General features: G+C 34.0%; 1 protein-coding gene across 1 annotated transcript in view; it reads right to left on the bottom strand.

The window, feature by feature from the left end:
• The window catches only part of LOC106463447 (serine/threonine-protein kinase tricorner-like), a 58,362-nt gene extending 40,467 nt beyond the window's left edge, over window positions 1-17,895 (bottom strand). Inside the window, exon 1 of the mRNA XM_022390939.1 lies at window positions 17,830-17,895. Within this exon, the coding sequence (XP_022246647.1) occupies window positions 17,830-17,832 (3 nt within the window). The 5' untranslated portion in view covers window positions 17,833-17,895. The remainder of the gene's footprint in view (window positions 1-17,829) is intronic.
• Window positions 17,896-25,486: the final 7,591 nt, after the last annotated feature.

Below are 25,486 nucleotides of genomic sequence, written 5' to 3'. Positions count from 1 at the left end.
CGCCCCCACGGCTGAAAAGGTCGAGCATGTTTGGTGGTATGCGGATTCGAACCCGCGACCCTCAGATTGTGAGTCGAGCGCCTTATCCACCTGGCCATGCCGGGCCGAATTACATAGGTTAGAAACGTAAGTACCAATAAATATGGATGTAATCCAAATCTGAATTGAATATTCCTAGTCAAAGGACAAGAGTAAGCTGGAACATAAGTTTGTTTAATCGCAAGGAATCAAAAATCTATCTTGTCCTCATATATGTTTAGAAGACACAACAGACAGTTAAATAAGTAATAATCTAAACACCGATTCGTTTTGCATGGAGAACGATTATTTTGTTAGACAGAACTTTACACTGAAACATTGGTAAAATCTCCTATGATCACGATAAAAGTTCGTTCACATAATGAAATTTTACGATGCGCTAAATAAAATAACAATACAAAAATCTATAGATTACTTTTCGAGGCATTTTGAGCAGACGCATGCTCATAGCTTAATATATATATAGCGACTTATAACGGTAGGAAATATTACAATCGAAACTGCACGAGGATACATGCTGGTTATAAAACACAGTACTTTTCGTTTTTATGGTTGCACATATACAATTACTAACACACACACACACACAAAAGTTACATAATCCGAGCTCGTAATTTTATTTTTGCTTCCTTTTCTCTTTCTATTTATAGATCACACAATAAGCCGAAAAAAAGGCACCGACTTGCTCCAAGTTTATAAAGAGAATAAGTCGAAACAAATCATCTTTCATCTACAATGGTATACTTAGCAGAAAACAGCAATAAAACTGAAATATAGTACCCGAGCTACGCTTCTTTATATAGCTAATAGCGGAGAGACTTGCAATGAAATAAACGGTTAACTTGATCATGAAGTTTAGAAGAACTGAATGCAATTGTTTCTTGCTGAGTTGAAACTATTAATATCCTCCAAACCAGATGTGAAATAAACATATACTTCGTATTCTCAATTGTAGACTCACTAACAAGAAAACGTAACATGTATGAGTGTGGGCATCTTTACCTGAAACAATTATTTGTGATGTTTTTTGTTGTTGTTTTTTTTTTTTGCAATTAAGCACAAAGCTACACATCTGTGCTCTGCCCACCACGGGTATCGAAACCCGGATTCTGGCGTTATAAGTCCGCAGACATACCGCTGTGCCGCCGTTAGGCTATTTGTGATGTACAACATATAACAGATCAAACACGTGAACAAAGCACAATACCAATTTGCATTGTGGTACGGTACACAGTGATTTTATTTGCATGTCTTTGGGGACAGGCGTACTCTAGAGTTTATAGTTTATAGTCATAGTTCGTGACACGTTTCTGCAAAAACTCTTTCCGCACTTCGGGGTCATGGGCGCAATATAAGAGTGAAAATGAATATTCGACCAGACAAAAGTAGCCCAACAGTTGGCGGTAGGTGCCGTTGACTAGCTGCCTTCCCTCTAGTCTATCAGTTCAAAATTTTGGTTTGTTTGTTATTAACACACACAGCTACTCAATGGGCTACCTGTGTTGTGCCAACCACGGGTATCGAAATCCAGTTTTTAGAGCTAAGCTTACTGCTGAACCACTGGAGGCCAGTTCAAAGTTAAGGACTGCTATGCGCAGATAGACCTAGTGTGTCTTTGCGAGTAAATTGAAAAAAAAAGCATATAACACTGAACCTGACCCTTCATGGTCCAAAACATGGACCGAATCTCGATGAAGAAGATAGATATTACAGAGGAATAGTACATAAACAAGTTTGTTTCTCACTTTTAAACAACACGAACAACTGAATTATATAAACATTTCAAAATAAGAAATTCAAGTAAATAACATAAACCTGATACTTTTCTCTTAAGTATACACAACATAAATTTTATTTTGATACACAAGCTCTCGAAGAGTGAATGCCATCACACGCATCCTTATCAAATATCAAATAATAATCATTGGTCTTATATGTGCTTTGATTTTTGAGATTATATGTTATAAAGATGAATGGCAAAAACTCGATTAAATTTCTTTCACCCATAACCTTTAGGGCAAATTAATACAAGAAAGTAAAAACGTACAAGGGTCTATAAGGATGATTCATTGTGTGTATACTGAACCTTCGCCTTAACAAGGTACTCGTCCCTATTTGTTTATCTATAATGCCATATAACTCAAAAGTATTTTTACTGTCCCTTAACTAGCGACCCGACTAAATCGTTTAACCTAAATATTAAAACTACCATTAACGATTTCATTCGCACAGGTAACTTGCCATCGGATGCTACTAATCTTTTACAAACCCTGGAATTTCAACTCCTCCCTAAAATTCATAAACCAGGGAACCCTGGTCGCTCAATTATTTTCGCCTGTAACTGCGCCACTTAATTAATTTCGTCTTTCCTTGATGACGTCCTTAAGCCCATCGTCTCGTCTGTTCCTAGACACGACACATGCACTCCGAACTTTCAACAACTTCCAATTCTCTGGTAGTGAACATTATATATTTACCATGGACATTACAAACACTCTACACATCGATTCCTCACAACGATGTTATAAAACACGCGCGCATGTCCTCTTAGGTATTGCCGAACCCTGAACAGATTTTACAAAAGGTGTTGCTATGGGTAGAAAAATGGGTCTTTCTTATGTTTCATTGTTTGTTGGTTACATAAAGAATAAGATTTTCTCCAAAGAACATTTCCTACTCTTTACAAACGTTATACTGATGTCATTCTTGATGCGGCCAGCACAACCTTGTGCGACATTGATATTCTTTCACAATTCGTTTTCTCTTTCCATCTCGCGCTTACCTTCACATGGATAGTATCCTTCTAGAGCTTATACTTTTAGACATTCTCATTTCCATTGTAAACTGTCATTTATCGACATCAGTACGTTACAAACTCATTGATGCCCTACGACTCTTCCCATCCACGTCATACATTTCAGTCACTTTCAAGTCCTAAGATTGCGCAGACTCTGCGGTGAACAAATAGATTAGGAGTCAAAATCTGAAGATATGAAAGATTTCTTTACCAGTCGCTCCTACCTTAAGCCTTTAATAGAAAGAACCACCTAATGCGCCGATTCTGTAGCCCGAAAATACACCTTAAAACCTAAACCCAAATCTACAAACTCCCGAGTATCACTCACCAACCTAATACCTCTAAAGTTGCCCAGATCATCAAACAAAACTTCAATATCCTCACTGACGAACCCATAACTTCCAAAAAAATTTAAAGAACGCACACTAATCGGTTGTAGACATGATAAGAATATTAAAAACATTTTAATCCATAGTGTCATCCACAAATCTGCCCTTAGTGTGAACCCGGGTACAGCCTGTTGTCAGAAAAAGAAATGCGCCACCTGCAACTATGTTAACACCACAACATCCATATCTGGCCCTAATGGAAAATTCCAAATACATCAGTCATTCACGTGCATTTCAACAAGCCTGATATATTGTGCGATCTGTAAAAAATGTGGCATGCTATACATTGGTTAAACGGGTCGCCGCGTATGAGATCGTTAACGTGAACATCTCTCTTATATTAGAAATAATGACACAACAAAACCCACACGTAGACACTTTAATAACTCTACACATTGCATATTCGACTTCTCCAAACTTGGACTCATATTTGCTCCATCCACTTTAACGTAAAGAGAACGCCTGGAAAGACGTATGATTTTTAAATTAGGCACTATCAATTCCTTTGGAATGAATGAAGAGTTCTCTTTCCTCTAACTTTATCTTCATTTCCCCGCCTTACACTTTCCCTTACACTGTAAATGTATTTGCTCCACATTTTTGTTCAATGCATGCACTCCTTTTCCTCCCTAGCCTGATCATTTTAGTCACCCACAATTGTTACTTTTATATTCATTTGTTTGTTTGATTTCTTTTCACTGTCCTTCTCCACTCCTTGTGTTAAATTCCCACACCTTTTATTGTTGTATCTCTTTGAACAATATTACTCGATGCTGTTACTTCCCTTAGCGTTTTTATAGCTTAACTTGTTCTCGAGCCTTGGAGCCACATGCTATTTGTTCTATCACCCTAACTATTAGTTAGTCTCACTGGAAACCCGATGAAGGGCTATTGCCCGAAACATTGTTTTCTTGTTGACTAGTAAAATTAGTTTAATTTAGTGAGCTATTCATCATTATTTGTTTGTTTGAAGTTAAGCACAAAGAAACACAATGGGCTATCTGTACTCTGCCCCCATGGGTATCGAAACCCGGTTTCTAGCGTTGTAAGTCCGCAGACATACCGCTGTGCCACTGCGGGGCTTTAACCATTATTATATTTTCTATTTTACATGTTGCACTATATATAAAGCTTAACTTAACGAGTCGTAATGTATCGGAAAGTACCCATTTCCAAAACGATCGGTGATACCCTTTTCATGTTCTTATGTATGGCTGAAATACTCTCTACTAATGTCTTATATTCAGAACAAAAATGATAAGCTTAAATATATAAATATAGCAAAATCATACATAGGTATTTTTCAGGAACAACAGAGAATCATAAAACTACTGCAAAAGTCTGGTAATTGTAGGAACATGCTAAAGAAAACAGCAATGCAGTAACGAGTTAAACCGCCTCGAATGAGGTGATGAGTAACAAGTGTTAGCTTATGAACGATAGTTCATGTAGAAATAATGCGATAGTCATCTCTTGTACATTTTTGCCGTCTTCTTGTCAAAGTTAACAATATTTCTGATCGGGAACAATAAGCGAGTTTAATAGTACAAAGGAGATTTGAAGTTAGTATAATCTAGGGTAACGATCTCACCCGCCATATTAAGGTTAAGGTTACGAAGGAGAATCTTCCAACTCAAAAAAAGGAACTGCAATAAACTTGCGCATATCTATTGGTAACAGTAATAATAAACAATACTTTAAATCTGGCAAAGTCTCACAAGCCAACAGTTTACAAACTTACAGTTACACACCGAAATTAACGGTTGTTTTCATAATAAAAACGCCAAAAAAAACAACAACAAAGAACTATAACAACTTAAATTGCAGCAATCTCTGTAGTTGTAATAAACTTTTATGCCTTTGGTCTCTTGAAAGGTAGTTTAAGACGATTGTTGTTTGTTATTAAGCAAAAAGCTACACAAAGGGCTATCTGTGCTCTGCTCACCACGGGTATCGAAACCCAGTTTCTAGCAGTATAAGTCCGCAAACATACCGCTGTGCCACAGGGGGACAGTTTAAGACGAAGCCCATGTACAGTGGAAAGTCTGTCAAGATGTGTAGCCTAAGACTAGCCTCGACATTTGCAGGAAGATGTTACGATGGAAATTGCAGTGTTGGGCAATAGTACGCAATCATGGCTATTAGAATGAACATGATAGATGATAGAAGTAGTAGTTTCAACGGCAATAATTATAAAAACTTTTAGGTATAACTATTATCAATAAGTGATAACATTTGATGAATGCGTGTTAATTGTTGAAATCTTAAACTCTTTATAGAGATAAATATGGGATTGATTTGTTTCGTTTAAATACTGCATTTTACTCATAATTATTTTTGAGCTCTTAAGCCTAAAATATTTGCCCCAAACTAAAGCTAAGACACATTTTGTGCTAATTCATTATCCTGATAAAATACTGTACGGGCTGCCTGTGTTATAACTGTATGGCATATGCACCATGAAAATATTTCGTGCTGCCAAATATCCCAAGTAGTATCCCCGTTTTAACGAATGGTAGATCCCGTATGTATCCTTTGACCTACAGTAAATTCGTAGTAACGTGTCAAACAGTCACTTAACTGTTGCTGCCCTTTCAAATCTCTCCCCTACTGGTTGCAAACACCACACGGTAGCCACACTCCAAGTTGAAAGTAGTTTAAATCAACTCAGGAAGTTGTATCCGTGAGCCTTTGATTTTTTTTATCATTACTATACAGAAAAAACTTACATATACATTCAGCTTATAGATGCAGACAGATGTTTCATCATTTTCACATGAACCCACACCTTTGTGGTTTCCCGAGACGCTTCCCCTATCTGTTGAGAAAATGGTGTGCTTTACTTGGGTACCAGTGCCTTTTCTGTGTAAAAACTGCTAATAAAGCAGCAGAAACATGAGGATAGTTCACTGTTTGGGGTTCAATGTACGGATGCTGGAGCTTTGTAAACCAAGTCTGTTGTATCTAAAAGTTTCTGTACAAAAGAACAGTAGTTGTAACAACAAACACGATGTCATCGTGCTATAATAGTGTTGTGTTTATTTGACTCTTTTTTCTTCTGTTTTTTTCCAAAAAGCAATGGTGTATTAACAAAGGTGATATATATTGTAAAATTGAAAATGGTCATCCCGATAGCTAGTAGGTAACCCTATTTGGCAATACCTGGCATCTTTTTGAATTCGGAATGTTGTTTTTATAGAAATTACATTCGGTTTTTGAGGGAACTCTTCGACTATACTGACTAAAATTTTCGGCGCATTCATATTGTGCGCAACGTTTCTGCAGCCCTAATAAGAAATATATCAAATACTTAAATACTTAGTCTGAAGTATCATAAAAAGTCTCTGTCCTATGGGTTACATATCCCGCTGTGACACTTGATTTGTCACATCAGCAGTTAAGTCGACGCCCTTAAACCGAGTTCTGCAGGTTTTACCTGATATGCTATCTATAGTGTTTCTTATCTGTGCAACAAGATGCAAATAAAAGTTAAATATTTGTATGGTTATTAACTATAATTGATTCCTTTTACACTAATAGCTGGATATGTACTTAGGACGGCACTAAGAAATTAAAACTAAAAACAAGTTTCCAAAGTTCAACTATTTGTTGTCGTTTTAGTACTTTAAAACAATAAAACATAAGGAAACTTTGCTTCATATATATTTATATATATGTATGTATATATATATTATTTGTATGTACATCATGGCGATGTTTAAATCAAAGTAGAAGACGGGAAATGATACAGCTTCTTTTAATGAGAATTTAATTGATAAAAATTTAGTGTTAAGTAGATATTGCTTCATCTTTCTTTAACTGTGCGTGTATGACTTTATATGTAGATATATGCAGACATGAAGAGTTGTAAGTCCGTAAACTTACCGTTGGTCCACCAGGGTGAAATGCGGATATATACAAAAGAAAAATGTGTATAGTCTTTTTCTGAAGCACTGAATTTCCCCTATAAAACAGGAAAATAAAAGCAGACTTACTGATGACTGAAATCGACACAAACTGTGTTTTTACGAGACTAGATACAACCTAACAGCTATAGTTCTGCAGTTCTCTACTCGAATTCAGAAGCAGTGAAGCCTGACTTCTGACAGTTTTAATCGCCTGAAAGTATATTGACTGTGTTGTAGATATCACCTTCTATAAATATTTCTTAATTGTTGAAGGCGCAGAAGAGAATCACCCCCTAGAAGACGCTTATTTAGACACAGTTTAATACAATGTGCGGTTCGCATCTTAGTCACATCTACCGCCTATTTTCTAAAGATTATCCAAGTTACTACAAGTATTTGAACCACATTTAAGATGAACGGATAAAATTTCAATAGTTGAGCACTTTATTACGACATTTGATAATCAAAATGAGCACAATAAATAAACTAGCACAAGGTTAACTCTCACAATTTACCCGCAACAACAAAAGTTTTTAAGTTTTGTTTTTAAAGAGAACTATTACAGAACCATGGAATTCAAATCGACGGAATTCATACTCGGCGAACAGTGTTAATGCTGAAGGAAAGTAACTAACTGCTTGTACACACGTGTAGGAAAACCTCACTTTTCACAAACAATACACATGATTTGAATTTCCAACTGCTCCAAAGGATGGGTATGGAAAATGCTCGTTGTACAAATGACAGTTTGTAGTTTAACGCAAACTCTTTTTTTTATATCTTTCAAAAATGAACACATATTTATTAAGTTCTAGGTAAATATGTTTATGCTTTATACTCTAAAGTAGTTCACATTATGAAGTAAGTGCATAATGAAAGAAACAAATGGGTGATTTGTTTCACTATATTATGAAAGACTTGATATCACTCCACGAGTTAAAAATTATTATAAGAGTAATAAACACAACTGAACATTGACAGGCTGTAAAACATACCTTGACAGTCAGAAGATAACATACACCGTTAATTTTGTTTATTCAGAGACTGTATTATGTCACTGTTCACAACAAGGTTTTCTTTACTCAAAAACTTATCATAACCATGCATGAGCACCGAGAAACAATTCTTTAACCGAAGTGATAACAAAACGTTCTTCCTAAAGGATTTGCTAAGTCCGTAACAATATGTTGAACTCGGAAAATCGCTTTGTTTTTCAAGCATGTAATAGGACGCGCATCAACTGAACGGTACAAGCATTATGGGAGTCTCAGTATATAGTACTACATTTGAATGAAAAACTCTGGAGAATAATAACGATGATCTGTCAGCTTTATGCTCGAAGAAAAACAAAATATAAAGAAACAGAACATATTCTTCCTCATCTTCACTTTCAGGTTCAACACCCATGTAAGTTTATGTTTAAACTCCAAATCCATTAAATAATCGTAGGAAAAAGGTAGAGATTTAATTAACAAACCAAAGGAGAGTATTCTTTAACTATTCCATTAATAATTGAAACATTTTGTTGTTAAATAATCATTGAAATGGATAAGTTCAATATGAAAGTACTTGAGTCTCACAACATATAATCTCTGAAACACTTCAATAATGTAGTACAATAACGAAATCTCACAAGAGATAATTTTTAATTCAATAACAAAGTACAATGATGACGCTTCATGACAGGTAGTCATTTCAACGATGAAGAATAATGATGAACTCTCAGAAGAAAAACAAATTAAAACAATTTAACATTATTACTATTTTAAAAGTACGTTAAGTTTTTTTCAACGTATACCACTGAATAACGCTAAACCAAAACTAGAATATAAAACTTTATTTATTTACCACATGTGAGTAAAACGGTTGTTATGTGATATTCATGTATCTAGTATGAATTTTATAAGAGCTATTAATTAACATATTGTGTATGAGCATTAAAATCAAGATAAAACTTACGGTCCGTTTAGTCGTGTCTGTTTTTCTAGCTGAGTTGATGAAAAAAATTGAGGAACCAAGCCTATGATAAAAGTCAAACCAACAGTCCAACATACCGAACCAGCGTTATAACTAAATTTTCACTTTGCATATAAGACTAGATCGTGGGTATTAGCTTAGAGGACAAGAAAGAGTATACGCTCTGACATTAATACACATACAGGTCGCACCACTATCGGCACATATGTCAAACGAGGAAAACGGTGGTCTGTTACAACTAGGTACATGCTAGTCAAAGTACAGGTGAAAGCACGTTCGCCCTCTCTACATGCGCATGAGCTAAAAAGCTGTAGTAATTTCCGGTGCTTAGATATACATATCATTTTTAACAAAAGTGAGGACTTCCTTTACTTTATATGTTTTGTGTAAATTATATACATGTACATACAACACAATAATTAAAACACCTTATATACATACATACATATATATATTCATATATACCGGCAATAGCTGTTATTTTGTAGATGGTATAAACACACACACACAAACTCGCACACTATTTCTTTACTGGTTGTACGAGTAACAGTTATTAAATGCACATATATATATATATATATATACACAGTTGGTTCAGGTTATACTAAACAATAGGTTCAAAAACTTGGCCAACTGCATGTGATCTATCTTCTAAAAAACCTTTTCTCGGGATACATTTGACTACAAGATAAATTCCTAATACTGTTGGAGAAAAAGAAAAATGTTCTTTCAGATCGATGAATAAAAAGATGAAACCAGGAGAGTATCAATAAATAAATGAAAAACTAGAAGTTTGTATGATTAATTACTGATGAAGCACACTTTTTTATGTGTGATCATTAAAACCACAGAAAATCAGTAATTACCCAATAATCTCGCCTTTTTAGTCAAGTATAATTCTGTGCCTCCTTTACACGCTACTTGTACAAGCTGTTCTCCTCTATCTTGGACATTATTCTAAGGAAAAGCGTTGGAATATTTTTAATACCTAAAAAGCAGAAGTCTAGTACTTCCCATATAAGTAAAGCTATACTTTGTTTATCCTACAACGCTGATTAAAAATGCACGTAGATATATATCCGCGTATGTGACAAATCTACTAGGTTTTTTTTGTATCTGCCCCTAATTTCGAACTAATGACCTTATACCACTCACCATCAACCTTACGTAATTGACTGTCACTCTTATAAACCACCTACTACAACATCAAGTGTGGACAATATTTTGCTGTATCGCACGGATTCGAACCCGACTTGCCAGCTTAAAAGTACAGAGCTTTACCACAGGGCCCATCCGTTTACCAGCAAATTACACGCAATTACTCCTAAAATACTGTGTATATGTAAGGTGCACAATTACAATCTTCCTCAGCATGATCTATTCACAAATTGAAAGAAAAATTTATATATTTCCTACATCAAGCTTAGTTAGCATACTGAACTTCACTTGATGACAAAGGTGCTTCAGGGCTCGTGCTAACTACTTTATCCCTTGTCAATCGTGTTCATCCTCACAGCCATGATACCACAGACGAGGTTAAGTATAATATACACATTTTGAGAGACTTTCCAGAAATGGAAGATCTAAGCAATATTTGCTTTTAGTACTGACAACAGTCGTGAATGATACAAAATTGAATCAGACTATTCTTTCCGACAATCAGCCATTATAAAAGTTCATTCTTGTGCATGATATACCATGGACTTTTAGTTAATAACCAAGTTTATGTAGCGACGTGACAACGTCTGGTAATTAACAGATATATGTTTTTAGTGATCACATGAAAGTACGTAGAATTTTTTTCACATCATGTGTAAAAACGGTAGATTTCTATTCTTTTTCAACGAAGTTCTGCTTCTGACTTAAGAGAACCGCCTCGGAAGTTTCCAACAGGTGGCAGAGCGGCCTGGTCATAAAAATGACGCGAGAACAGCGAGTTCGACTTCGTTTCGCAAGTGAACGTAATCTGTTCTCACCTAGGAGTTAAGACACATTGTGTAAAAAAGGGAGGGGCCATAGTTCTGAGTTCCAATGTTCTATGGAAGAACAAAGGAATGGGGTCAGGAATCAATCGTGCATCACTGCTCACATTATTTTAAAGCTATCAAAATATATATAATACGTATTAATCTATGTAGTGCATTGGTCTGATTGTATATATAACATAATATAAAATTCGAAGACAGAGATGATTAATTTTACAACTGTTTCCAGTTATAATTCCACGGTTGAATGCTTTTTCTTGTCAAATAACTTTGAGACAGAATAAGAAATCAAAAAACAAATAACGCTCAACATCCTGCTCATTACAAAGGCGTCTAATCATTATTGAAGTTAAATAATGCTCTAAGCCTCGCTCGTTATGAAACGTTCTAATACTGTTAAAGTTAAATAATGCTTTACACGTTGCCTATTATGAAATATTATAATACTATTAAAGTTAAATACTGCTTTACACCTCGCTTATTATGAAATATTCTAATACCGTTAAAGTTAAATAATACACTACACCTCGCTCATTATGAAATATTCTAATACTGTTAAAGGTAAATAATGCTTTACAGTAAAGCCACATTAAGCTATCTGCTGTGTCCACCGAGGGGGAATCGAACCCCTGATTTTAGCGTTGTAAATTCGAAGACTTACTGCTGTCCCACCGGGGGACTGCTAGAAGGAAAGAAATGAATTTAGCAGGCCCCTCTACCACTTCTACTTTCTATTGTTTATGTTTGATTTTGAAGCCCGAACTTTGAAATCCGTTTTGATTAAATCCATTATGTGGTTAAGGTATGATAATAACATGTGTCTTGTGTAGCGACATGGCAACGACACGTTAATGGATTTTAAGATACATGTCAATTCAATCAACCCTACAATTCAGTTCGCTTCAGAGGTTGGACAGGACAGTTGCTTGAACTTTATGTGTATGTCAGTTAAAAGGGAGAACTGTTTTCTTTGTGCATTAGCATATAGAAAACAGGTCTCTGTTGATTGTAATGCCGCCAAACAGGAGTTCGTGTTCCCCGTTCTTGCATAAAACGTCTTTTTCCCCCGTTTTTTGTGTACAGAATCAGAAATAATCGTACTCATCAAAACGATTTATTGAGAGAATTAAATTTATTGAAACACCTATCATTGATAGAAATTCTAATCTAAATATTATATACACAACCACCGATAAGCATTGTAATAAATTAAAAAGTATCTCAAATGTACTAAGTTAAAATTAAATAATAATTATAATACGATGATGATATGTTTTCTATAGTTCAATATGTTTCTGCACTAATAAAAACTGCTCTTAGGAAACATTCATGTAATATTATATACTACATATCACACACATTATAAAATTAAATTACTATTCATATAAATGCTTTCTACAATACTATCAGTTTTGTGAGATTGTATGCATTACGCCACCTTCAGGCAAAAGACGGCTAACAAAACTTAATTTCTATATAGTGCTCCAGGACGGTTTGGTTGGAATTTCGCGCAAAGCTACACGATGACTATCTGCGCTAGCCGTCCTTAATTTAGCAGTGATAGACTAAAGGGAAGGAAGCTAGTCAACACCACCCACCGCCAACTCTTGGGCTACTCTTTTACAAACATTATAACGTTCCCACGGCTGAAAGGTGAGACGGGAATTCGAACCCGCAGATTGCGAGTCAAGCACCCTAATCACCAAGCCATGCCAGACTTGCTTCTGCATAGATCAGTAAAACTATCATACGAACATACTGAAAAACTACTGTATTAGCAAAGATTGTGACGATTAAAATATTTATGAACACTTTTGTTAGCCTAATACAGAAGCTCACCTTATAAGTAGTTAAGCAGAATATCGGGGCTGTAGCAATTTTACCGTGATGACTGAAACTAAGGGTCATAGTGCAAATAACATTCTATTATTTCTTAACATAATAAAAACTATTCCCAAAAACAAATAAGATAATTAGCATACGTAATATAATTTTTTTAAATATGCCAACATATTCTCGTATCTCATTAACTCTGAATCCAATAGAGCTGAAATAAAAGGTTTGTGAGAGTGAATTACTGTAATGACGGTTAAAAACATTTCTATGCTCGCAGAGGGCAACGAAAATGTTTCGGTTTACTTTAAAAGATAAAGCTATCGCCATCTATTGACAAAACCAAAGAACTTTTATATTTTGTTTAATCTATATATGTATATAAGAGGCTAGTGTCAGTCCGTCCGCAAAACTTCTCCCACAGTTTAAGTCCGATTTGGATGAAACTTCGCACGATTTTTCAAAATCATAAAGGGAACTTCCTAACAAAGTTTCATTACGATTGAGTCTCTTATAAAAAAGTTTATTTAATGCAGCATATGTCCAATGTATTCAAGCAATAAGTCTTTGTTTGTTTGTAATTAAGCACAAAGCTACACAATGGGCTATCTATTCTCTTCCCACCACGGGTATCGAAACTCGGATTCTAGCGTTGTAGGTCCGCAGACATACCGCTGTGCCACTGGGGGGCAAGTAATAAGTCAACAAAATGAAAAATATTATAAAACAGATGCTCGCTAGAAATTAAAAAACAATAGGCCCTTATTTTATGGCATTTTTTCTAAATCTCTTCATTAATGATTAAACTGTCCTTCTTTCCTTTTTAATAATGTACATTAATTTTATACTTTTATTATTATCAACGAAATTAATTTTGTAATAAAAATTCTAAAATTGTGGTAAACTGCTTTCTTTAATATTTTCAAGTACTGTAAAATTTCCAATACAGAAATAATCAACCATTAATTAGGTGAGAAAAAAACAAGCATTGTATTTATAAGTAATGTAACTGTATTTTAACTACTATGATACTGAACTCCTGATGAAGGTCTACAGGAGTTGTCACCCACCCAAGTTTTCTATGCAGGTTGTCCATACTACTCGTCATTAACTGTTTTACACCTGTTAACCAGGTCCTTTAAAAACCATTAAATTTCACTCTAGTAGTTCTTCTCAAATAAAAGTTTAATTTGTTGTCATATCTACTGAAACTTCATTTCACCTAACACTAACAATGTAAACAAAAAGTGGATCCTTTCTGTTTGGTGCCCACCAACAGTACAAAAATGATCTTTTCCTTGGAAAGTATATAGCAACATCCTGAATTTGGAAGGTTATTTTTACTGGCATAAAACTGCAAATCACAGTGAAAATTTTGTAGATTTTGAAACATGTAGCCGTACCCAAAATACTGAAAGTATGTGGCACAGTTTAAAGCAAAGAAATAAGTATCAATGCGGAACTCATCGCCACAAAGATGAAGATTTATTAAGAAAAAATATTGTTTAATATCGCAGAATTCCCTAAATAAATATCGTATGATGTTTTATTATTAATTATTCTATTTGATTACTGGTGTTATTTTAAAAATGATCTGTTGGTGGGCATCAAACAGAAAAGACACCAAAGAACATCTAAGTAAGTCTAGCTGGAAGAAAAAAAAAACATAACATACAATACTAAAATTTTATTATTAACAAAAAAGATACTAATTTTAGCAGACATAAAATACAGAAAGGCATGGACCAATCTAGTCCTTTAAGGCTGTCCTTTTACAACCACCACCCAAGAGAAAGTAAAAATTAAATCCTCTCTGTATTTTTCATGAAATTGTCAATTCCCTTCTTAAATTCTTATAAGGTGCCATCCCTCACTACTGCTGATGGTAACCTTTTGTTTTCAGAATTCAGCACAAAGAAATTTGAAACCTTATCCTACAGATACACCAGATTAACTTCAATAAGATCACCATTTACCCTTCTTTATTCCAAAGAAAATAAGTTAAAGAGAACTTAGTCTATCCCCCTATACAATAACCCTTCAATCTCCAGATTCATCTTCGTATCTTTCCTCTGAACCCTTTCCAACAAATCAATATCCTTTATTGGATAGAGGCCAAAACTGTACACAGTGAAACATATCTTTTATTCTGGCTAAAAACAAATGAAACTTTACCACCAGGAATTTTGGTAAAACAAATATGTGGTAAAACCTAAATAGTAATATTTCTAGTGGGGCCTAACTAGTAGTATGTATAGAAATAATTATCTCTATTGACTTATAACCAGTATGTCTATAAGTACATTCTAAACTAGCAACAGAACATTCCTTTGATTGCCCAAGTAACTATCTGTGGTATAAAAACTGATTTCCTGACAGGTATCATGTAGAATTATCTGGACTAATAGCAGAATCTGACCAGAAAAAATTATGAGGCTTCTTATGATTAAAAGTATTTGAGCTCAGTGTTTGTTTTATGTGAAAGTGAACAGGCTGGATAAATTTTAGTTAGGTGAAACAAACAAAAATCTTTATTCACAAAAGAATAACTCAAAATGCCTACCCACATGCAATGACAGACAGTTCTCACTCCAAGTTATGTAACAGTTAGTCTTGCAGTCTTCCTTCTCACAAGACAGATTACCTCAACACTAAATGCTGAATAATCCCAAAAAGGTCTCCTCTCTGGGAAATATCTGATACAAAGAAAACACCTGTATTTCAAACATCAACTTGCTTTGTTTGTCACCATGTGACCTCTGTTCCTTGACAGCATTGTTCAACTATCAGATTCAGTAACATTATACTTTAGCCAGCAAAAAACATTTCTGTTGTAACTAGTTCAACCCAGGCTCAAGATGCACACTGAAATATTTTTGCAGGCAGGGGACATAATCTAACAAAAGAACAGATGGCTGAGATGACTAAAACAAGATAATATTAGACATCCTGAATCATGCATAGCCACCATAACAGAGTGCAAAATAAATAGTTAATAACATAGAAAAAAAATAATACTACATCACATAAAATAAATATGGTATGCCTGCATATTACACATCTACCATTATGTAAAGATCCTTTTCTTCAGTCTTTCTACTGAGTGGGTTTCCATTTATATTAAACATGTGATCTAAATTATGATAACATACATTCATTATATATCCTTGAAGATGACAATGATAATAAAAGTATACGTTTACCATGGCATACTATATTCCACAGTTTGAAATGCTATAGTGCCCAACTGAAAGTATCAAATACAAATACAATTATACTAAAAACTTATAGGTTTAAATCAACAAGTTACTGTCAAAAACATATTATGGAAAACTTATATTACTTCTCTTTAAAAATGTTCTGATACTTAATCAAAGTTCACACTTCAAAGAATGTTCATTGAGCTGTGGTTTACAATATGTGAGAAAGATTAATCCAAAAACTGTATGACTATACAGCCATGGCATAAAGTTAACACAAATGCACCAGTTACTAATGCTTTAACTTACGTAACTTGATTTATTCCAAATGTCATAGTCTGCCTTCACGGTGCATACAACTTCATAAAATCTATGCATTTTGTATGTGTAATAACAATATTTTGTATGAAGTAAGCCTAAAAACATATACAAATTATAAAGTAATTATATTTATGCCTTCTTTACAGTACTTATACATTTACTGTTCAACAATTTTGTTAACTCTGTTTTAAAAGGTAAGGTACACTTACTAACATAATCAAAAATCTGTGTATATTAGCAAACCACATATACAAGTTAAAAGTTATAGTAATTGCAGCTGGAAAAATAAATAATCTATATGTGAGTTTGATATTTCTATATAATCCATTAGTAAAATAAACACTTTCTATTTAGTTTCAAATTGTGTCCCCCAATGGAACAGCGGTAAGCCTACACATTTACAACACTAAAATCAGTAGAATAAGTAAATTCCAAAAGATTCAACTGACTAAGAGGATTGAGGAATATCACATTTTAAATAATCTATTTAACTTACTAACAGTTTAGGGTGACCATACATCCACAATTTTCAGGAGCAGTCCTTTAATGAGGAATGTTGTCTTCAGAAAAAAAAAACTTCCTCAAAAGTGTCCCAAACTTATAAAACAACTGCCCCCAAATTCCATTTCATTTCTTATATTTATCATGAAATGTAAGGAAGAAACACATTAGGAATGAACATTCAGACAGTTTTATCATTATTATTATTAGTTTAAATATAGTACTCTCATATGATAACATGATGCAGTTTCCACAGCTAAGAATTTGAATATGTCACAGAACATTTTCATGATCTTTTTATAACAATAACACAGATGCATTTGTCAGATAAATACAACTAACACCAATACAGAAAGCTTCTCCTGTACTATCTACATATAAAATTACGACAGTTTGAGGTATAAAATTTTTATACAAGCATCCCCAGTTTTGGTTTAGAAAATGTAGTCACTTTATAATAGTTAGCCTATTGTTTTATTCTCTTGACGGTTTAAGTGTTGGTAGAAAATTTATTTATCAACATTCTACATTTAGGTTGCTAAGGAAGTGGAAAATTCAGGTTATATAAAATATATACTGTGGAAATCACTGACACTGTGATAACGTTATTTAGCCTCAAAGTAACACTTAGGTGTATATTACTGTAGTTTTTTAACATGTTAGTTACTACATAGTACATAATTACTCATAGAGTCCCAATATTAAAAATGTGATGTCTATGTTTTTAATACATGAATTGTAATTTATATTTGTAGACCGTACTAACAGTATAGTACAATAATTGATATTAATAAACTTGCATATTACTTTCAAAATAATAATGGTACCAGTAAACTAACAATGATCTTTATTATAAATAATGAAATAAAATAAACTTACCATACTAAGAGCTAACTTCTTATTCTACAAACATATCCAACCCTATGAATCTGACCTACGAGTACAGGCTAGGCTAAATTTATTATTGCAAATAACAGATGTTGCTAGGCGGCTACTATCGCCCTCTGTTAGAAGAAATATTGAGAAACAAATTGTATATTTTAATAGTACTAATGTAATTCCATTTTAAATCTGGAGTTCATACATTAACTTGTACGGTGTTTTTGTTTTATGTATAAAACGATTTGTAAACTTTCGCTTGAAACAGATTTATTCATGATGTTAAGAAAACATAAGTTCAAAAAATCAATGAAAGACTTTAACCTTCAAACCCTATAACCTCGAGCACTTTCGAAAGGTAAAATTTTTCTTCGTCTGGAGCAAACTAGCGTTTGTCATTATGTAGCTCCAAACTCACCCCCTCTCCGCCAAAAAAGAAAATTCAAACTGTGATAATCTACAAAAGTCAGAACTGTAATTATTTGTCAATTTTTTTTAATTTGCAGAATATTTATTTTTGGTTTCAGAATAACATATTTATGTCAATGTACGTAAAATACATAATTCTGATGATTCATTTTTAAATTCAAAAATATATGTATAAATATACAAAATAACTGGAGTCATATTGTTAGCGAATCTAAAAGCGAATTTCTTTATTTATAATAAACTATAGCATAATTAACTCCTAGAGTTTCAAGCCACAAATGAAGAACGTTTCTAAAGCCCACCATTTTGCAATTTCGATGCTTAGCTATATAACTTTTAGTGGTCTAAGCAAGCATATGAAACCACAATCAGTCATCTCAAGGTATTCCCCACAATACGTCGAAATAACAATGTTTTCCATGGGGTTGTACCTATTCTTTGAAGACTGATATTTTTTAAGAAGTGTACATGAAACCGTTTTTTCATTTCTTTTAAACCTAAGAATGAAGTTATTTAATTATATAAATTATGAGGTGTTTATAAGTAATGTAATTTATTCAATCAGGAAAAGCATGTATTAAGTTCAACAGGAATCATTACTTTCCGTAGCAGGGTCCATGCAGTCACGGAAGTTATATACTGTTTATTTGGACACTTATATTGCGTCATAAATATTTTACCTTGCACACGGAGAACAATCTTATAGCTGTTAAGTGCAGCAGGTAGACTCCTGGATTCTTGTGATCTAGTTAAGAACACAAACAAAAAGTAAACGGAACAAACTGTCAGAAGTCGGATATCAAATAAACTAGTTTCGATACATTCGTGCGTCCTTTTCAGTTTGGAGAGGACGCACGAATGTGTCGAAACTAGTTTCTCTGATATCATACTTCTGATAGATATTGTGTTCTTTTATTATTATAAACAAACAAAATAAAAATGCAAAGTGTGTTCAGTGACTTTAAAATTCAAACCTAGTGTTTTTTTTCTAAAACATATCTTATATGTTAACTGCATACACTTTTATTTAAAAAAAGACAGAATCTTTCCACTGAAAATATTATTTGCGGTTTATCAATTTACTTGTCTTTGTTTCAGACAAGGTTATAGTGGATTTGTGGTATCCTCAAGTTAACTAATTTCCTTAAAGAGTATTAGGTAGATTTGCTTTATAACTGGAGGATCGAACACGGTGAAACACAAAGTAGTCTGGGTTTAACTACATTGACTGTGTTTTATACTAAGAAAAATAATGAGATTGAACACAATGTGTAAAGCAAAATGAACAATCTTTATTTATTAATAGACACAAAACACACTGTGTGTACTTACTTGGACAAGGATGATCACCTTCTACGGGACCTGTGAATTGAGTAACTGATTTTCTTCCTAAAGGATGTCTTCTCATCAACTGGCCACCTAAAAAAGCTAATAAAACAGTGTGAATCCAAAGGAAACATTAGATTTACCCAAAATGACTAGTGCTAACCACGTGACTGTTCATTGTTATTCAAAATAGGGGAGGTCATAACCTCTAGATATCACATTTTTCTGATATTTTTTGGTATTGATGTGTGGTATTTTCAGATAAAACAAATTTCCCATAAGATAAGTAATCCCACTATAACAGCAGATTCAGTCAAGCAGTAAGGAAAATGTTCAGTAGTTGGTATCTTGATTTTTTTCTTTAAGTTTTAAATAATTAAGTTGAATAAATGAACAAAATCTATATTACATAAAGCAAACAGAAAGCACAGTGTATACACTTGTACAGATGGAGTGACAGTTAAGTATGAATGATCGGCACTTGTGTATTGTCTAAAATTTAATTAATAATTAAAATCAACGTTTCATGTTTACACAATTTAAAAAATTTAATAAATCCTCGACAATACACAAGTGCCGATCGTTAATATTTATGTATCTAGCAACGGTATTGACGGCGAAAAGGTTTGCAAGACAAAGGAGTAAGCTAAAGTGGAAGGCGTTTATGGCTTCAATAAATGTTTTAAAATTATGTGAATTTTGTAACGTTGACTCTAATTTCTTATTAAATTTTGGAATGACAGTCGATTCTTCTCCTCGTAGAACTGGATGAATTCAACAGGTAAATTTTCTTTATTTGTCCAGTCAACAGCATCACCTCGTGACCTTTGTTCTCTCACAGTTTTGGGACGCTGTATCATTCAGGCAACTTCGACTTGTCGAGAAAAGGACTTATACTGCTAATCCTTTCAACCTGCATGCTATAGATTACTGCAATGTTCTCTCAGGTAGAATGTACATTGTCTACTACAGAGAGCAGAGAAACAAATCAACTAGAACAAGGTAATCTCAACGACTTGTGTTACCACCGTTATATGCAAGCCACATAAACAAAATAATCTAAAACCTTTGACATAATTAAATCAGATGGAAAACATGATATGTCTTCATATCACAGTAGTACTACTTGTTCAAGTTCATATTCCTAATAATGACATCCTTAATCTTGAAACTCGTGAGTGTTCTTCCAACCATTAATCTCTCGTGACAGTCTAAATTGTTTGGTTTTACAATGTCTCAGTCACTAGATCTAAAATTGTTCCTAATAAGTCCTGCAATGAGCATTTCACTTCTTGGTGGTATCATAAATATCCTTCTTGTTACTGAGAGTTCAACCTATGGTGTTATAATTGTTGTGTAATGCATAAGGATTTATTTGTCACTGACTGCAAAACTATCTGAAGTGAGCATAACTTCACATACTTTTTGACATTGAAGTTTATTCCATTAAATAATACTTCTATATGTCAAGTACCCAAAAGGAATATTGAAGTTTTCCATAGTGAGGGTGATTTCTATCTTTCCTCTTTGTGGTTTGTTTTTGAATTTCGCGCAAAGCTACACGAGGGCTATCTGCGCTAGCCGTCCCTAATTTAGCAGTGTAAGACTAGAGGGAAGGCAGCTAGTCATCACCAACTCTTGGGCTACTCTTTTACCAACGAATAGTGGGATTGACCGTCACATTATAACGCCCCCACGGCTGGTGTGACAGGGATTCGAACCCGCGACCCTCAGATTGCGAGTCGAGTGCCTTAACCACCTGGCCATGCCGGGCCTTCCTCTTTGTGGAACTTTATGACCAGTTGCTATTTGCATCAATCAATCTTCTTACTTCATCTCTTTAGGTAGTTTCCCAACTTTCATTGTCAGATTAGGTCTAGTAATGATTGATGTTGTACCAGTGCTGATCAACATGTTGCAAGACTTCCCCAAGATGAATCCACTGACTTGCAAACTGGTTTCTTAAAATAATGAACTCCTTAACTCAACTGGGGTGGATTAGCAGCTGAACAGCGCCCCATAAGAACATTACACTCTTGTTTTCTTATGTCTGGTTAACTCTGTGTTGTTTCTGGGAAATTTGTGGACTCTGTCTCTCATCTTCAATGCGTCATTTTCTTGGTGTATTATATTTTGTTAACTCACCATAGTATTAGTTGTAATGTGCATGTTTTTTACAGTCATAACAATACCCATTTTCTGTCTTCCTTTGTGTGGGGATTTACTTCCCACAGGCCTTTGTCTACAGTTGCTGGCAAAATGTGTTTCAAGTTGCAGTTCAAAGAATTACAGTCCAGTGATTTACTTCTTGCATTATGAAAAGATATTTGTCTAATTACACCATTAAGTTCTTCAGAATTCCATCAATTGGTGTTTCTATATTTATAGATCTAACAAACCCATATTTCCTGGATAATTGCTTAAGTTTTATTCTGCAACTTCAATTAATTCAAGTTTCATTGTCAGCTGGAAGGCTTTTTAAAGATGTACACCTACTTCACTTTAGCCTAATTTGCATATCTCCACCCACTACAGTACCTATGAATTGATTACATACTAATAAATCTATAATTTCATATGAATAAGGTAATTGGCAAGTGTTTTCACATCTTTAGCAAGTTTGGCTAAGGCTTTGGCTTTCCTCCCTATTCTAAACGTTCCTTAGAAACGTCTTTCTTATGTGATATTACAAACCTATTTCATAAAGCAGCTAGTAATGCCTTATAGTTGTTGTGGCTCTCCGTTGGAAGATTGATTAATGTTGTTAAAGCTGGTCCTATTAAAATATAAAACGAGATGAACAGCTTGTTGTGTACTCCATGCATTCACCTTGTTAATTATTTTAAACTGTGTCTGATACGCCTCCCAAGGTATTTTCCCATCATACTCTGTTGGTTTCTCAATTGTGTAATTTTGTTGAACTAGCCAGCGAAATTCCATAACTTGATGAAGTAGTAGTATAGCTGGGATAATTCAGAAAAGTTCTGCAGCCATAAGTGACACAACATTGACAATAAGAGATATAGACCAGATGGATTCTTGTATTTCATATTGCATAACAGTGCTTGAGGTTAAAATTTTTGAGTGGATGGAGAAAGGTATGAGTAATATGATCCCTGCATTTCACAATTTAGTTTCTATGTGTTTTGTCTAGGTGTTGGTCTTTTCTACATATTTTCTGTATTTCATTGATTAGTATAATAGCTATGAAATGCAAAACGCTTTACTAGCACGTGTGGGGTGAGGAAAAACAATAGTTTCTGAACACCCCTGATTGTCTTTCGGGCCTCTTCGAGACTTGAATAATTTAAAATCAAAATATCTATCAAGTAAATTTATTGATTGATGCTTTACAAGAGATTGATTGCTATAATACCTATCCAATACACGAGACTTTACTGGAGATGGATTACTATGATTTACATGATTTAGTATTGAGCTTGAATTACTTTTAAAACACTTACATCTAATACTTATTACACGAGGCTGCAAGTAATAGTACTGAAATGATCTAAGCTTTTTGTCCCAGGGTTTGCTTTATGCTTTTGTCTCCTACTACTGTTCAACACTGCACTGTGATTAGCCCACTTGGAAGATGTTTGAACAAGTTGGCTTAAACTATGCTCATGTGCTGGTGTTTGGTTGTATAATTCTGACAAGGATATGCATCTAAGCTACACTTAGCTGTGGCAACTTGATGTCCAGCTGCCACATTATTCTATGCATTAACAACTGGATGTCCAATTGATCTATTACATTTTGGGGATTCACACATTGTGTCAACTGGACTTCCAGAATTAAAACCAACATCTTTTCCTCTGCCAACTAAACACTCAGAAAATACGTTAAAGCTAATACTTGTTGTAAAATTGCCAAGTACGTTTACGTAACTACATATTTTTCTACTACCATTTTTCGTACAACATATCCACATGAGCATATTGATTTTTAACATGCTTATTTCTTTCACAATTAGGACAAACTGTATAAAGACTTTAGCCAAGGTTACTCTCAATATTCCCACAACAAAAAACGGCATCATCAGTGAAGCACTCATTGCTATTATATTCCATGTGGGTGACATACAATGATGATCATCAGCCATATCATTATGCTTGCAAGTACCAAAGTTTTCAATAGTAGCCTGCCATTGCTCAATAGAAATCGTCCTTCCACGATATGATAGCTGCAAATAAATGTATTTTTAATATCTATATAGCTAACTATAAACATTTACCTTTGTTATACATGTAGTTAACAATAAAAAATCCTTGCTAGTGGTAACACTAGGCACACACAACAGGTTAATACCACACTTCAATAGCGAGTAACAGTTAAAACTTGGACAATTCTGGCTAAAATGTGTCAATCAGCCAAAACCACTTACAAAGATTTTATATTAGTAGGTTCATATGAATAAACTAAGGAAAGTAAACTCACATCCCTCACATAGTAGATACTATTGGAAAATAAACAAGTCCTATGGTGATATAGCTAGCGCGAGCTACAGTGCACTCGAGTATAAAGGCTTATGTGTATGGAAAATATACTTATGAATTAAACTTACAAACAATTCTATTAGCTTTGACAAAGAAGTAATGACTGTCAACAAACAATTCAAACTCGTGAGTCTCGCGTGTTTACATTGAAGCTAGTCTGAGTTTCACCCACTGGCATAGGCGATTTAAAATTTTATAAGGGGTGTGGTACATAAAAAATAAAAAGCCAAGTACTTTATAAAAAAAAATACTCATCAGAATACCACGACATTTTGCACAAAGACAAGAAAAATTGTATTGTTTATCCTGTAAAATTTAAAGAAAATGTAAAATCTAGACTTTGTTTTAGTTAAAACTAGCCTTGTAGGCCACAAAACATTGCTAGTAGAGTGAGCATGAAGGAAGTAGTGATAGTAATTTTAAAGCTAATGGACCAAGATTGAGATGATAGCCGAGGTTTGAAATTAAACCAATGCACTCCAAAAACAAACTGGATTTGTCAAGATGAAGAAAAACAATATGGTCAGATTCAACTGGGCTATATCTCAGCAATGGTTTCATGGATTTGTTTCATTTTTGAAGTGCTAACTATTAATGTCTTGATGGTTTACAGTCTCTAATATCTAATGAGTAGCTCTAACAATGGGCGAGTTTCAGAGGGGCCGATTTTGTACCCCATCACGTTGTAAAAAAAAAGACTCGGTAGTGGCCACATTTTTTTGAGGCGCACATGCTTACTTTCTCCTTGGTCACACGACTCACTATTGTGAGTACTGGTATAAATATATATATATATGCGTGGTCTTACACACGTATATGAACATCACATAAAGACATTTGTGAGGGTTTTATAACATGAATTGATCAATTAGACAAGGAACACAATAATAAGTAATGTTTGTGTGTGGAGACAAAGGATTTGATCTCAATGTTAAGACTTTGTGGAGTAATGTTAACTGTGATGACTGACCTGGAAGATATTATTTGAAAATACACTACCTGTTATTTTCATTAACTGACATTGAAATATTTGGCAGGTAGTGACTTTTCATGAAAGAAATGAGGAGTAGCAAAGAGACTCACACTACATCTGAAAAAAAAAAACACTTTTATTTGCTGTTTATCATAAAGAATAAAGAAAGATAATTCAATCTGATCGAAATGAAATATCCATGGGTGGGTGAAATTATCCGTAGAAAATGAAATACAGACAGTGCTTTGGATATCATAAATATAAATTTGGTTTACACTTTGTTTTATTTGGTTGTTATAGAATACTAGACCACTATTCAGAGGTTATGAAGAATTCAAGGTAATTTCAATATTGCACCGAAATGAAGATTTATTTTGAGATAATTTAATTAAATATTTCAATCCATTCGTGTTATTCATAATTCAAGAAA

Source organism: Limulus polyphemus, unplaced genomic scaffold, assembly GCF_000517525.1.
Source record: "Limulus polyphemus unplaced genomic scaffold, Limulus_polyphemus-2.1.2 Scaffold1410, whole genome shotgun sequence".
Lineage (NCBI taxonomy): Eukaryota > Metazoa > Arthropoda > Merostomata > Xiphosura > Limulidae > Limulus > Limulus polyphemus.
This window is presented reverse-complemented; position numbering and strand designations above follow the sequence as displayed.